Source organism: Schistocerca nitens, chromosome 6, assembly GCF_023898315.1.
Source record: "Schistocerca nitens isolate TAMUIC-IGC-003100 chromosome 6, iqSchNite1.1, whole genome shotgun sequence".
NCBI classification, from domain to species: Eukaryota; Metazoa; Arthropoda; class Insecta; order Orthoptera; family Acrididae; genus Schistocerca; species Schistocerca nitens.
Window position 1 is genome coordinate 581,577,488 of NC_064619.1, and position 17,216 is coordinate 581,594,703.

The following is a 17,216-nucleotide window of genomic DNA, read 5'->3' on the forward strand; positions in this document are numbered from 1 at the left end:
TGATAGACACATATAAAAGTAAAAGAGGCACATTACATAGCTTTTGGAATTGTTAGTTCCTTCCTTAGGGAGGAAACAGGGATAGTTTGGAGAAGGTTAAAAAGGAAGGACAGATTGCTTAGACCTCAGGGTGAGAGAGACCCACCTGCAGTGAGGATGAGGTACACAAAAATGAAGGCTGAGGTATCAAAGACCAAAATTGTGTTCTCCATTTTCACTTAACGTCAGATCACAGGTGGCGTTGAAAGTATGACTGTACCCATGTGTTTATGATTTTATGTTGCTTATTAGGTGTTTCTCTTTTATTTCTTGGAGAAATGCCAAAGATTCCTCGTTTTTTCATACATCCAAAAAACATTTGTATTTATACTGTTTTAATTACAGTTTAAGCTTTAACAAACATGAACTTCTAATGCACTGTGGAAAGACATAATCTAATCACAGATGTGACCACAATGTTATGGATAAGACACAGAAAAATGAATGAGAAAAAATGATCTATCAAAAGTTCAGGACTTTTTCAGGATAGAAAATGAAATGTATAAGCAGTGAGCAACATTATTATAACTTATCACTGAAGTTTTGCATGTCTTCACATTATTAGTGCACAAACCACATGAACATGAAAATTGTGGAATTTGAACATCTGGAATAATCATAATACAGTCAAACCTGGATAAGTGACAGTTCAAGGAACCACTTATTGAAATTTCTCACTAATAGAATTTCAGGTATAGACTCTCTCATATTTAGGAGTTTTCCTTAGTCATGGTTTAGGAGTTACATGTCTGACCTGGAGAAGTTTAAGAAAAGGGTGTTAAGTTATACTGCATCAAGTTATAATGCAATTTTTAACGTCATTTACTGTGTACCTAGCTACATTTACTTAAAGATATCTGTCAGCTTTCTTTGTATTTCCAGTTTGTTATTCTGAATATGGTTTTCAACCTCTCATATCTTTTAAAAAACTGACTCACCTGTCGAAAAATCAAAAACATATGCGGACTTCTTCTAACCTATTTGAAGCATATTGCTTTTTTGGGATAGAATTTATTCCTCTTCAAAACAGACATTTGTGTGATAAAGTCTATTATTGTTACTTTTTCTTTCTTTGGATGTGCTGACATAATCAGTAACAATTGGATGTGCTGACATAATCAGTAACAACATTGTCATCCGTATATTGTCCGACAACTGTCATTGTTGTCAACACTAAAAAGCCTTTTAATGTGGCCAATGATTGCTTTGCAAGAAACCAGTATGTTCTATTTCTAGTTGCTAGGACTAATTTCAGTATTTTTTTTCTCTGGCTCAAAATATTGGCTGCCTTACAGATCTAAATCCAGGTTCCCTGAAACAGTTCTTGATAATACTGTCATTTGCTGCTGACTGAACTTTCGCAGCAAGTTTCATACCAAGAACTATATTTATCTCAGGATCAGTGTCCTTGTCCAGACTAGTCAGAATGTTTCTGATGATGTTTTTGTGATAATGATTACCACAAGTGTTGTAACCAACTGGTGGCATTTGGAGGTAAAGAAATGAATTTCACATTTGTAAGTGTTGATACTTCTGTGTGGGTAGAACAGTTATCAACAAAAAGAATGATTTTTCTTCTGTTGTTCTTACTTTCTTCTTCACCTTTATTCAGCAATACCTTAAATGTTCCCCTTATCCACCAAGCCTCCATGTTTCAGATAGTAAGTTTAAAGCTGTGAATATTTAAATTACCATACCACAAATTTAACCCATCTCTTCATGCACTATCATCCAAAGCAACTGGTAATTAAAATTTTTAGAGAGTAATTATTAAGTGTACCATTCAGTACAAGACTAATGATGGCTAGAATTGCTCTCCACCAGTTTGGGCTGCTGGTGACATTCATAATAGTTGACTCTTATATCTGTTCGTATGTGTGTGTGACCCACTCTACACAGAAGTTGGAACTGCAATTGTTCCACAGGTACAACGATTATAATTTCAGCACAAACAGTGTTGTGTGTGACCTGAGCATTGTCTGTTCTTAAGATAAAAGCATCATAAAAAAGATTCACATGATGAAACTTTCAAACTGAGAGATTAACTGACTAGCTAGTACTTAACTGCCAATAGACACATATAAAAATGCAAGAAACTATCTTAGTTTCTGGAACTATTAGTACGTTCTTCTGGGAGGAAAAATGGGTAGGTTAAGGAGAGCAATAAAGGAGGGGCAGGTCCCTCTGATTCCAGGATGGGAATCCACCTGTCATGAGGATGAGAGGTGACCAAGTTCTAAAAACTGGGGTACTTCCTTGTACTTTTATATGACTTTATTGACAATAATAAATATTTTGCCTCCTGAAGCCATACTATTAAGTTTAAATTTGGCCTCAGAAATGCCTCAATAAAGAGGTCCTACAAGTTTGCTGTTTTTTATACAGCTACAAACTTCAATTCAACATATACACCAGGCGTAGAAAAGAATAGTGAGGTGCTCTGCACTTTGTTCACATTTTCTCCTCAAATGTGAATGTTTTAGCTGGGAAGTGCTTGGCAATTTGTAAAAGGATTATCAGATTTCAATTCTGTTGAGTACACACATCTTGATCTGCAAGTTTGCATTCCCCAGCTGCTTTCTTAAAAACTGAATAATTACATCTTTTAAAAGTCTTTAACCAATAATTACTAGCTGTAAAAGTTTACTATAAAACTTTTCTGTCCAACAGTAATCCAAACACAGGAGTATTTTTATGTTTGACCCATTTCATAAGCCATTTTACTATTGTAGAAAATTCACAACTTAATTTTATCTCTGTATATTTCCATATGCCTCAGAATGCAGAGACATTATGGGATCTTTCCCATTCACAATCTTATGAAGGGTGGATTGAGGCAAGCCATTTCACTCTGAAACACACTCACAGTTCTGTGTTTATTATTTGATGGAGGTGTTCTAATATATGCCTGAACATACTGAGAATATGATGAATCTTCCTCAGCAACCAATGCCTGCTTAGTTTTTCGTTGTTTCCTAAAACACTGATGCTGTGTAAAGAGGGCGAAAAAGGCAATGTGTGTTTGTCTGATGTGTGAAAATGTGATTGATGCACACACTTACAATTCATCCAAATTCAGAAAAATATAACAATAGACATATTTTAATGTATGGATAACGTGACTGTAGGTAAAGCGAGCATTTCCTGGATTTTATGGATGTCAGTCTCTCTTATGAAGATGTCTGGTGGTTTCACTTATTGAGTTATCTCACTTATTCAAGTCCAAATATGTTGATAATAATAGTATCAAGTGGTTTAATAAAAAAACTTGTGTAGAAACATTTCCTTTTTTCCTTGTAGAGGGTGCTAATGGAGATGGAATGGCAGTTGTTTCATCTCTCCGATCGTTTGACCGAGAACAGCAGAAGGAGTACTTGATTCCCATTGTTATAAAGGATGCTGGTAATCCTGCAATGTCTGGCACTAGCACACTTACTGTAGTCATTGGTGATGTCAATGACAACAAAATGCAACCTGGTTCAAAGGAAATATTTGTCTACAATTACATGGTATGAGAATTATAATAATATGCTTGGCATCACAAATTAGTAAACATGTTCAGTTTCCTAAAACATTTTCACACTATTTTTACACTTGTACATTTTTAATTATATATAAAATAATGGTTACCAATTTTCTCTGTGGGTCATGTATTTACAAAAGAAAATATTCAAAAGCTATGTTTTTTTTATGTAAGATGGAATTCATTGACACATCTTTGAAGTAAGATATTCTGAATTTGCGGGCTAAAAATAAATGTAACTGTTTGTTGTTTGTTAAAATTACTTCATGTTTCTGTATTAATTGTTTACATGTTTCATTCTTATCTTTTAAATTAGGGGCAGGCTCCAGACACAGAAATAGGACGTGTTTATGTTTATGATCTGGATGATTGGGATTTGCCAGACAAGAAGTTTTACTGGGAAGGAATAGATCATCCCAGATTTAAACTAAATGAAGATTCAGGCATGATAATCATGAGACATGGCACACAGGATGGCAGGTAATTCTAAAAGTTTCAAAATGTCAATAATGAGATTCATTTTAAGAGATTGGTTATGAAGACCACAGAATTTTTGGACTTTTCAAGGATGGCTTTTTGTGAAATAGAGGTAATACTTTAAAGAAGAGTTTTAGAGGTCAATGTCCTGTAAACCCTAAGGTTGTTAGAAACAGACTTTAAGAAAATAATTTGATCATTCAGCTGAAGATACTTCTGAAAAATCACAGAAAACCTAAATCTGTCAAACTGAATTGGGTTTATTGTTGTAGTGCATGAAGCACTAGTAACATATCTTCATCTCATCCTCAAACACACTCTTCAAATTAGAATCAAATACTTCTGATTCATTCACAAATTTGAAACAGTCGCAGTAGATATTATCATTTTTGTGGTTGATACTTTGCCCATCTAGTACAAATTTGTGCCCAATAATATGACGTGACTGAAAAAGGTAGAAAGGGTATTGACAATGTTTCAATACTGCATCTACATCTAAGTTTATACACTGCAAACCACCATAAAGTGCATAGCAGAAGGTACACCCCAATGTACCATTTCTAAGGTTATTTTTGTGTTTCATTCTCATATGGAGTGCAAGAAGAATGGTTGGCTGGATGCCTCTCTGCTCACCATAATTAGTCTAATATTGTCTTCATGATCCCTGTGGAGCTTTTAGCGCATTCCTAGGTTTGTCACATAAAGTTGGTTCCAGACACTTTCTTCGTAGGCTTTCAGAAGATAATTTGCATCCTTCTTCAAGCATGTGCCAGTTCATTTCTTTCAGAATCACTATGACACTCTCCCATGGGTCAGACGAACCTATTACCAGTCCTTTTTTGTATACATTTAATATCCTCTATTAGTCCTGTTTGGTATGGTTCTTACATACTTGAGGAAAATTCAAGGATGGGTTGTATGGAGTGTTTTGTATGCTATTTGGTTTATAGGCTGATTCCCTTTTATTATACCAATGGAATGCAGTCTGCCACCTGCTTTACTTATGACTGAGCTTATGTGATCATTCTATTTCATATCCCCATAAATTGTTACCCACAGATTTTTTTAATGAGTTGACTGATTCAAACTGTGACCCCTTGATATTGCTGTCATAAGATCATGCTGTATTTTAATTTTGTCAACGGCAAAATTTTATATTTCTGAACATTTAAGGCATATTGCCAATCTTTGCACCACTTTGAAATCTCATCAAGACTTGACTGAGTATTTATGCACCTTTACTCAAACAATGCTTTGTTATAGATAACTGCAGCATCTACAAAAAAATTTGTCTGCTAGGTCATTAATATGCTCAACTGAACTAAACAACCTCATTTTCATCTTAGAGATATTCTGGGATTTTCACTGAAGTGATTACACCTTGATGTATTTGCAATTTCATTTTTGATCAATTATTGATTAAATCAAATCCAGTTATCTCACAAACATTCATTCTTGTAGCACTTCATTCTGTATTATGATGAAAGTTCTTGTCACTTGTTTGATAGAGTGTGATTTGAAGACACTAGTATCATATCTTGTAGGGCTGGTCAAGGTATAAGCTGCCTTTAAATAAGTAATGGAGAAGTGAAGCAAAGGTACTAGTAATGAATTAAAGAAGCTCTGGAAAACCACTTTAAGGATAACTACATCTGAATCTGACTTGGGCTTCTCATGAAACTTACAACAGAGAGAGAAGTGATAGAGAACAGTAACAAAGTGACAAGGAGATGTGCAAGAATTAGAACAAAAGAAAGGAACAGAGATGGAGAACACAGGCTGTCCAAGAATCTGACAGAATCCACTTGTTGTTTTGGCCTATAACTAAGAGGCTTCTTCTCACATAATATCCAACCCAGCCTTATCCACTGAGGTGACAAACAGTCCTGGGATAGCAATATGCTCATATAAAGGTGATGATAGCATCCTGTACACAAGGTATAAAAGGGCAGCGCATTGGCAGATCTGTTGTTTCTACTCAGGTAATTTGTGTGAAAAGATTTCTGACATGTTTATGGCCACCCAATGGAATGAACAGACTTTGAATGAGGAGTGGTGGTTAGAACTAGATGCATGGAACATTCCATTTCAGAAATCATTAAGGAATTCAGTATTCCAAGATCGACAGTGTCAAGAGTGTGCCGAAAATACCAAATTTCAGGCATTGCCTCTCACCATGGACAACGCAGTGGCCAACACCCTTCACTTAGCGACAGAGAGCACCAGTGTTTGCGTAGAGTTGTCAGTGCTAACAGAATAGTGACATTGCATGAAGTAACCATTGAAGTCATTGTGGGATGTATGACAAACATATCTATGAGGACAGGGCAACGAAATTTGGCGTTAATGGGCTACAGCAGCAGACGACCAATGCATGTGCCATTGCTAACAGCAAGACATCGTCTGTAGCAACTTTCCTGGTCTCATGACCATTACAGTTGGATCCTAGGTGAGTGGAAAACCATGGCCTGGTCAGATGAAAACCAGATTCCAGTTGACAAGGGTTGATGATAGGTTTCAAGTGTGATGCAGACGTCACGAAGCCATGGAACCAAGTTGTCAACAAGGCAAGCTGGTGGTGGCTGCATAATGGTGTGCAGTGTGTTTACATGGAATGGTCCAACTGAACTGGTCATTAAATGAAAAAGGTTACTTTTCGATTCTTGGAGACTATTTAATCCATTGATGGACTTTTTTGTGCATGACAGTGCATCTTGTCACCAGGCCATAATTTTTAATGTCGGGTTTGAAGAATATTGGGGACAGTTTGAGTAAGTGATCTGGCCACCTAGATCATCCAACATGAATCCCTTCAAACATTTATGGGAGATAACCGAGAGGTCAGTTAATGCAGAAACACGTGAACCAGCAACACTTTCACAATTATGGATGGCTCTAGAGGTAGCATGGCTCAGTATCTGGGCAGGGGACATCCAATGACTTATTGAGTCCATGTCATGTCAAGTTTATGTTCTATGCTGAGCAAAAGGAGGTCCATCATGATATTAGGAGGTATCCCATGACTTTTATAACTCAGTGTATTACTTAATGTCACATATAAGCTATTCATTAAATATGGTATTATTATATCTTTCTAGGTATAATTTGAGGTTCAAGGTGTATGACCGTAAACACACTCAGACTGATGTACAAGCAAACGTAACAGTCATTGTCAGAGAGATTCCTCATGATGCTGTTATTAACTCTGGCTCTATAAGAATAGCTGGTATTACAGATGAAGATTTCATTAGAGTGTGGAACTACAGGGTATGTAAACTGGCTCTGATTTATTTTTCTATTTGACATATATTTTTATACCAACTTCAACACACTGTCTTTGTTCTTGTAGACACAAAGCCTTCAGAGGAGCAAAGCTGATCGATTCAGAGACAAACTAGCCGAATTGCTCGATACAGAAAGGGAGAATGTTGATGTTTTTAGTGTACAGTTACGAAAAAAGCATCCACCTGTCACGGATATTAGATTTGCAGCCCATGGCTCCCCATACTACAAACCTGTGAGACTGAATGGACTTGTGCTTATGCACAGAGAGGAGGTAGGCTATACATAACGGATTTCTCTCTCTCTCTCTCTCTCTCTCTCTCTCTCTCTCTCTCTCTCTCTCTCTTTTTTTTTTTTTTTTTTTTTTTTTTTTTGAGAATTCTTATGGTGAAAAATGCATTTTTGTTTGGTTTCTTGATTTAAGGCTTGTTTTTTCTGTTGCAGATTGAAAAAGATGTTGGTATAAATATAACTATGGTAGGAATTGATGAGTGCCTTTATGAAAATGTGATGTGTGAAGGAAGTTGTACAAATATACTAGACATTAGTAATTTACCATACATGGTTAATGCCAACAAGACCGCACTGGTAGGAGTGCGTGTTGATGTCATAGCAGAATGTACTTGTGGTGCACGTAATTTCAGTAAAGGAGAGAGCTGTAGATTGAGTCCATGTTATAATGGAGGACGTTGTATGGAGGGCAGATTTGGACTGAGGTATGTGAACTGAGTTAATGTGTTCCTTTAAATTGTATTTCCTGAGTCTGAAGATCTTCTAACATAGTTCATTTCCCATTATTGTGTTATTTCCCTCCATAATTTCAGATGTTTCTTCTTTTTTAAGGTTTTTCATATCAAACAACTCTTAAGTCTGGTTTTAATGAAACAGTATGTTAGTTGGCATGAAAAAAGAGAGTGTTGTTAGCTATTACCTCTTTCCTGTCTCTAAACACCTTAGTATCCACTATTTTTTTTAAAAATAGGAAACCTTATTTTTTACATTTTAATTGGTCAATCATGTTCTTTCAGATGGTTAAGCAGAGGACAGTACAGCAAATGTCCTTCGAATTAAAGACATAGCTCAAATTAAATATTAAGTATATATCTATTTAAATCTTAAATAACTATTGAGACAGGAAAAAACTAATTAATTCATTCTGAATCTTTTGCAGTTGCTCATGTCCAACTGGTTATGGTGGTCCAAGGTGTCAGCAGACAGGTCGTAGTTTCCGAGGAAATGGGTGGGCATGGTATCCTCCTCTGGAAATGTGTGATAGTTCTCATCTCAGCCTTGAGTTTATAACAAAAAAGAAAGATGGAATGCTGCTTTATAATGGACCTATTGTGCCTCCAGAGTCTAATGAAATTATTGTGTCAGGTATGTGCAGCATGAAACTGAAAGCTGTAAGTTTTGGCAGGCAAAGTAGTGTAATGGACAGAAAGCTAGTTAGATAGAAATTGTGTCATTATTATTATTATTATTATTATTATTATTATTAATAGATTATAAATTCCACTACACACTTTCATATAGAACAAAACACTGATGTAAATCAAGTAGTACTGAAATGGTTATTGTTTGTATGTTTCAGATTTTATTTCCTTAGAGCTTGAAAGTGGAATGCCTAAGCTTTTAATTGATTTTGGATCAGGCACTCTGGAACTACGTGTGAAAACAAAAAAGAGTTTAGATGATGGAGAATGGCACAGAGTTGATATATTTTGGGATACTGAGGTAAAATCTGATGTGGCCCTAGTTGTTTTATTAAGTTAATCATATTTAATAATCTGTAAAATAAGGAGGAGGAAACTACTCGCCTATAGCAGACTAATGTGTCCTGCATACACATATGTAAAATAAGACAGTATTCACAGCAGCTTTTGAACTTTCTAACAAAAGTACCCAGATTCGCACCCAAACACACACACCTGTGGGCACAGGATTGATATACATCTACATCTACATTTACATCCATACTCTGCAAGCCACCTGACAGTGTGTGGCGGAGGGTACCTTGAGTACCTCTATCGGTTCTCCCTTCTATTCCAGTCTCGTATTGTTCGTGGAAAGAAGGATTGTCGGTATGCTTCTGTGTGGGCTCTAATCTCTCTGATTTTATCCTCATGGTCTCTTCTCGAGATATACGTAGGAGGGAGCAATATACTGCTTGACTCTTCAGTGAAGGTATGTTCTCAAAACCTTAACAAAAGCCCGTACCAAGCTACTGAGCGTCTCTCCTGCAGAGTCTTCCACTGGAGTTTATCTATCATCTCCATAATGCTTTCGCGATTACTAAATGATCCTGTAACAAAGCACGCTGCCCTCCGTTGGATCTTCTCGATCTCTTCTATCAGTCTTGCCTTACCTGTGTGTGTGTGTGTGTGTGTGTGTGTGTGTGTGTGTGTGTGTGTGTGTACTTTTGCTGGAAAAATAGCAAAAGCTCTGGAGCTACTACGAATACTGTTTTCTGTTACATGTATTTGTACACCACACATCAGTCCACTAATCTTTATTCCATGTTATAGTATTTTGATAAATGTAGACTCCACTTTAATTTCTAACCCAAGAAATATATTTGCTGGAAATATAATAAAACATTTTTTCTTTAATGCAGAATGTTCGCATGGTAATAGATTACTGCAAATCTGCTGATGTAGTTGAACTGGAAGATGGAACTCCACCAGATTTTGATGATTCAAGCTGTCAGGCACATGGTACCATTCCACCATTTAACGAATACCTGAATGTGAATGCGCCATTGCAACTTGGGGGTTGGTTTGTGGAAACTATTAACCCAGAATTGTACCACTGGCATGCAGCACCATCTGGAAAAGGTTTTGATGGTTGTATTAAAAATGTCTTCCACAACAGCAAGGTAAGGGGCTATGTCAAATTTTAAAGTTCTTTGGTGTTGTTTTAATTAATATAGTGGAATTCATTAGAAATTAATAATCGATACGTAATGTACAGCTCCTAAATTTCTTTTCTGTCAGTTCTCATACCAAATGAAACATCTGTACTTACAGCTTATGGCCTAATAGTAACTAACAAAATGAATTTTGATAAATATACTTAAATGAGGACGAGAACTGTGTTTGCTATTGTTATTTTGCTTTCAATGTGGGTATGTATGCCTTCTATGTCTCGCATCTACTGAAAACTTAGTGCAGTCACATCTCTAATTAAAAAATTGGATTTTTTAATGTGCATGTACGTGTATGTATATAAAGCTTTCTGGTTTCTCTCTGTTAATTCTACTTGATGTTAACTAGTGCAGCATTGCAATTTGACACTCCAGTTCCACAAAACCCATCATTTTTAAGTTTTTATGATCGTCATTTTCTTGCAAATTAAGAAAAGACTATTTATTTCATCATTACTCTATTTATTGATATGCAAGGCTTCTTTATATGATCTGTAGGAAGACCTGCACTGTTTCTATAATTCTCATTATCTTGTTTGATGATATTTTGTGTGTGAGCAAGACAGAATCAGCAGTAAATCTTGTCCATTGTTTTGACAAGTATTTTTCTCCACATTATAAGTGTATATTGAGATATCTTAGCAGATCAGAGGTTTGTATTGTATTTGTTTGCTTTTTTAATCCCTTTATCCTATTCTTTCTTTGCAGCTTTATGACCTTGCTCATCCTGGCCATCATCGCAACAGTGTAGCTGGTTGCCCTCAGACAGAGGAAATATGCAACACACAGGACTCTACCATTCGCTGTTGGGAACATGGTACTTGTGTAGGTAGTCTCTCAGAGGGGCGTTGCGAGTGCAAACCTGGATGGACAGGTCCCAGCTGTACTCTGCCTACTGTGCCCACTATGTTCAAAACACAGAGCTATGTCAAGTATGCTTTGTCCTTTGAACCCGATCGCTTCTCTACTCAGATGCAGCTTAGGTTTCGCACAAGAGAGCAACATGGTGAACTATTCCGTGTCAGTGACCAGCACAACCGGGAATATGGAATTCTTGAGGTAAGTGCTTTCCACTGTTCTGTCCATTGTTACAGGAGGTCAATGGCTGTCATACCTTAACATTTGCTGCTTTAGTTTTCTCCATTCTAATATGACACTCAAGTTTTGTTCTGCATTCCCATGTCTCTACTTCCAAAATACATCATTTCCTTCAGTCTTGATCTCACATCATATCTTTCCATTGTCTTTATTTGCATCTGAATATGTATTTCACTCTATATGTACTACAGTTTTATTTCTGAATTCTTTGTCCTTTACTTCTACAGTATTATGATATCAAATCTATCTGTCATTCGAATTTCATTCATTCACTTCTGTAACTACTTTATTAATTGTCACATGTTCTGAGATCTCAGTATTCAGAAATAAGCACTTGTATAGATTACAAGCTGACATTCAATATCAGTCTGGCCACTTCCAGCCAAAATTGTGAATTGTGAGACATAAAATTGTAGTTACAGATGTCTACATCTACATGACTACTCTTGAACTGACACTAAGTGCTTGGCAGAATGTTCATAGAACCACTTTTACACTATTTCACAGTGGCTTCGCTCAAGAACAGTACATGAGAAAAATGAACACTTAAATCCTTCCATGCAAGCTCTGATTTCTGTTGTTTTCTTATGATGGTCATTTCTCACTACATAGGTGGGAGTCAAAATAACATTTTCACAATTGGAAGAGAAAGCTAGTGATCGAAATTTCATGAAAGAATTTTGCCACAAAGAGAAATACCCTTGTTTTAATGACTGTGACACCAACTTGTGTATCATGTACTTCACACTCTTCTCTATTTCATGATAATGCAAAATGAACTTCCCTTCATTGAGCTATTTGGATGTACTCCTTGAGTCCTGTGGGATAAGGATCCTGTGTGGTGTAGCAATGCTGCAGGAGAGGATGCACAGCATATGGAGATTCATAAGTAGATTTGCTGCATCTTCCAAATGTTCCACCAGTAAAATGCAATCTTTGGTTCACCTTCCCTGCAAAATTTTTTGTGCGGTGGTTTCAATGTAAATTGTTTGTAATTGTAATCCCTAGGTATTTGGTTGAATTGACAACCCTTAAATTTGTTTATTGTGTAACCCAAATTTAACAGTTTTTTTAGTATTTGTATGTAGGACATTACACTTTTTATTGTTCAGGGTCAATTGCCACTTTTCATACAATACAGATTCGTGTCTGTCTTTTTGCAGTTCATTTTGTTACAGTAAGTAGCAATCTGTCTTTTCTTACATTGTTGATATTCCTACCAGAAGCTTCCATTGTTTGATAATCAAATGATTTCAAAAAAATTGGATGATGTGTTCAGGAGAAAGAGCTTCATGAATTGAGCTAGTCAGTAACGCATTGGTCCATATCTGGTGCCTATGCAAGCATTTATTCAGCTTGGCATTGACTGATAGTTGTTGGATGTCCTCCTGAGGGATATTGTGCCAAATTCTGTCCAATTGGCACATTATATCATCAAAATCCTGAGCTAGTTAGAGGGCCCTGTCCATAATGCTCCAAGAATTCTCAATTGGGGAGAGATCTGGCAACCTTGCTGGCCAAGGTTGGGTTTGGCAAGCAAGAAGGCAAGCAGTAGAAAACGATGTTTTTCAGAAAATCATTAAGTGGTTCTCTGCAAATGGGCTCTCATTAAACTTTGACAAAACACAGTATATACAGTTCCACACAGTAAATGGAATGACACCATTGATAAGTATAGAATTCGATTAGAAATCGGTAGCTAAAGTAGAATATTCAAAATTTCTAGGTGTATGCATTGATGAGGGGTTGAACTGGAAAAAACACACTGAGGATCTGCTGAAACGTTTGAGTTCAGCTACTTATGCTATTAGAGTCATTGCAAATTTTGGCGATATACATCTGAGTAAATTAGCTTACCATGCCTATTTTCATTCTCTGCATTCATATGGCATCATAGTCTGGGGTAACTCATCATTGAGTAAAAGAGTGTTCATTGCACAAAAGTGTGTAATCAGAATAATTGCTGGAGCTCATCCAAGATCATCCTGCAGACACTTATTTAAAGAGCTAGAGATCTTCACTGTAGCCTCATATTATATATATTCACTTATGAAATTTGTTATTAACAATCCGAACGAATTCAAAAGTAATAGCAGTGTACATGGCCACAACACTAGGAGAAAGGATGATCTTCACTACTCAAAGTTAAACCTAACTTTGGCTCAGAAGGGGGTAAATTATGCTGCCACGAAAGTCTTTGGTCACTTACCTAATAGCATCAAAAGTCTGACAGATAGCCATATAGCATTTAAAAGGAAATTAAAAGAATTTCTTAATGGCAACTCCTTCTACTCATTAGATGAATTTTTCGATATAATGTGGGTAAAAAAAAATTAAAAATATTACGTGTCATGTAATATTTTGTGTAATGTAATATCTTGTGTAGACACCTTTTATTAACCTGACACGTTCCACATCATTACGAAGTGTCGTATTCATGATCTATGGAACAAGTACTAATCTAATCTAATCTAATCTCTCACTGTGTGCAGGAAAGCATTATCTTGCTGAAATGTAAGTCCAGGATGTCTCGGAATGAAGGGCATAGAATATCATCAATATACTGCTGTGCTATAAGGGTTCTATGGATGACAACCAAAGGATCCTGCTATGAAAAAATGGCACTCCAGACCTTGACTCCAAGTTGTCAGGCTGTATGGTGTGCCACCAGTATCAGGAGCATCTCCAGGCATTTCTTGAACATGGAACCTTTTGTGGCGGCGTTCGTAGCGACAAACAATTCGCTGTAGAAACGGCTTACGAAGTCACCGCCACACTTTTAATAGCGGGCCGACCGGTCCGCTGGAACAGTGAACAGAAAGATGAAAACCCAACACTCTGATTAAATAAAAGTCGGTACTTATCTTTATTAACGAAGATACAGGAACACAGTAGTGAACTCCGTGTCTACAGAAATCTGTCTAGTTCGAGTCGGAGCGGCTAGGTCAGCGTCGGCTGACGACAAACAACAAATCTGCTGCGATGAACACACAACTGACTAGCAAGTACACAATTCGGTGGCGAGTATACAACTGAGTGGCGAATACAGAACTGTCCTAGCGCTCGCGACTCCAGCGCTTAAGAAGCCAGAAGCCAGCGGTGGCGCGCGCAGACTTGCGGCGATTTCCTGTCTCGCTGGCGCTGCTTATGCGGACGGCGTCCGGACTTTGATGCTGCCAACCTTTTGGCAGCGGTCTCGGGTGGCATTACTGGTTAGGATATAACACTCCTCCCCCCCAAATCGCCGCACTGTCGTTGAATAATGACGTGGCAAGCGTCGACGGCGGGGGAGGGGTCTGGCCGCAGGCGTAGCAGAAGAGACCGGGGCGGAGACTGTTGTCGGTGGCAGTCCCTGGTCGGCACCCCAGCATTGGCTGCGCGGGGCCTCGGGAAACACCGACTGAAAACCGAGGTCAGGGTGCACGCCTGTGACCACGGGCGCAGCTTCTGGTACTGGACGCGACGGGGCGTCGGGACCCACGAAGAGAGGCAGCGTCTCCTGACGCTGTGTCGACGGCTGCTGAGTGGGCGCCGGACAAGACGCTGCGGTGTCAGACTCCTTGGGGGTGCCCAAGGAAAGCGGCTGCAGGACAGGCTGCACAGCCACCGCTTGGGAAGGCGGTCCGGCTGAGGGGTCGACGTCCAATCAGCTCCGAAGGTGGTGGCGACTGAAGAGGGACCGCAGGCGCCGGAGCGACCACCTGGGGCGCTCCCGGATGAAGCTGCATGCGAGGCATCAACAGGACGGGCTGTCGGCGTGGTAGCGACGACGACGGCTGCTGCTGCTGCCCTGGGGGCGGCAGCGAAGTTGGAAGGCGCGGCTGGAACCCGCCGCGGACCAAATCTGTGGGCAAAGAACGAGCGGCAGAATCCGGGCGGCCAGCGCGGCGCAACTGGTTCTGATGCATCCTGTGCACCCCAGTAGCACCTTGAACAGTATAAAAACCGCGACCCTGGACACTTATCACGGTACCACGTTCCCAACGACGGCGACCGTGATAAACTCTGAAAAAAGCGGCGTCGTTGCGTTGAAAACGCGTGCGATGCTCAGAAGCGGCGGGTCGATCCGGGGGGTGCAACAACCGTAGTAGGGTGCGATGACGACGGCCGTGGAGAAGCTCCGCAGGCAAAGGGCCGTCGCGTGGCGTGGTCCGGTACGACGACAGGAACGTGATGAGGGCCTGCTGACGAGAGTGCGTAGCACGAAGGCGGTCCATATGATCCTTGAATGTGCGTACAAAACGTTCCGCTGCACCATTCGATTGAGGGTGGAACGGCGGAGTAAGAACATGGCGAATGCCATTGGCAGAACAAAAACTTTCAAATTCAGCAGAGGTAAATTGTGGACCATTGTCAGACACTAAAACTTCTGGAAGACCCTCAATACAAAAAATTGAAGTCAATGCCTGTATAGTTTGTGCAGACGTTGTAGACTGCATGGGCACAACAAACGGAAAATTACTAAATGCATCTATCACGATGAGCCAACGAGAATTCCAATATGGACCAGCGAAATCAATATGTACTCGCTGCCAGGGACCGGCAGGGCGTGCCCACTCAAAATAGCGTTGAGGCGGAGCAGCTTGGTGTTCGGCACATGTCGAACAATCTGTAGACATCTGCGTAATCTGCTTATCAATACCGATCCATGTACAATGACGGCGGGCAAGCTGCTTGGTGCGGACCACTCCCCAATGACCTTGATGCAACAAGTCGAGGACCTTGGATTGGAGCACTTGGGGAACCACTACACGAAGCTGGTCATTCTCGGTGCGTAACAGCAAAACTCCGTGCGAATCGGACAACAGATGACGTTGCGGATAATAGCGACGAACCACAGGATCCGATATGTCCTTTGCCTTGGACGGCCAACCACGTTGAACAAAACGTAATAGTAAACTCCGATGAGGATCCGTAGCTGTCTCACGTGCCACCTGACGATAATCAATCGGAAAATCCCGGAGGGATTGACGCTCATCGGTGTCAATCTGATGGCAAGAGTCGTCAGAGGAATCGAAGACATCATCCGCAGCAATCGGCAATCTAGAAAGCGCGTCAGCGTTTGCATGCTGAGCTGTAGGGCGATACAGTATCTCATACTGGTATTGTGATGACAAAAGAGCCCAACGTTGTAGTCTCTGAGCTGTCCGCTGAGGAACTGGTTTAGACGGATGAAACAGTGACGTCAGGGGCTTGTGATCTGTTACTAAATAGAATGGTCTACCATAGAGGTAGTGATGGAATTTTGTGACACCGAACACAATAGCCAACGCTTCCTTGTCCAATTGGCTATAATTACACTGAGCTTTGTTTAGCAATTTAGATGCGAACACAATAGGACGTTCGGTGTTACCAACTCGGTGAGACAACACAGCACCGAGGCCGAAAGAAGAGGCATCACAAGCTAACACCAGAGGCTTGTTAGGGTCGTAATGGACCAGACAACGATCATTCAATAAAGCCTCTTTAAGCTGCTGAAAGGCTGATTGGCAATCAGCTGACCACACAAATGGAACATTCTTACGGCGGAGACGATGCAACGGTGCAGCAATCTGTGATGCATTAGGTATAAACCTAATATAATATGTCAATTTGCCAAGAACTGCTTGCAATTCAGGCAGATTGCGAGGGGCGGGCAAATCACGAATAGCTGCTAAATGTGACTGGGAGGGATGAATGCCTTGAGCATTAATAACATGTCCCAGATACTCCATCTCCGTAAGGAAAAATGAACATTTATCGATGTTGCAACGTAGGCCTGCCTGAGACAACACTGTAAACAAACACTACAAATTACAGAAATGTTCAGCAGGCGTCCGACTGGACACAACAATATCGTCTAAATAGTTGCAACACGATGGCACATTAGCCAGA

At 39.5% G+C, this 17,216-nt stretch overlaps 1 protein-coding gene across 1 annotated transcript in view; it reads left to right on the forward strand.

Moving 5' to 3' along the window:
* LOC126263488 (neural-cadherin-like) overlaps positions 1-17,216 on the forward strand; it is a 412,393-nt gene that overhangs the window by 359,593 nt on the left and 35,584 nt on the right. Inside the window, exons 14-22 of the mRNA XM_049960581.1 lie at positions 3,340-3,548; positions 3,879-4,042; positions 7,138-7,306; positions 7,389-7,595; positions 7,766-8,037; positions 8,493-8,698; positions 8,913-9,055; positions 9,936-10,196; positions 10,953-11,303. Coding sequence (XP_049816538.1) covers positions 3,340-3,548; positions 3,879-4,042; positions 7,138-7,306; positions 7,389-7,595; positions 7,766-8,037; positions 8,493-8,698; positions 8,913-9,055; positions 9,936-10,196; positions 10,953-11,303 — 1,982 coding nt within the window. The remainder of the gene's footprint in view (positions 1-3,339; positions 3,549-3,878; positions 4,043-7,137; positions 7,307-7,388; positions 7,596-7,765; positions 8,038-8,492; positions 8,699-8,912; positions 9,056-9,935; positions 10,197-10,952; positions 11,304-17,216) is intronic.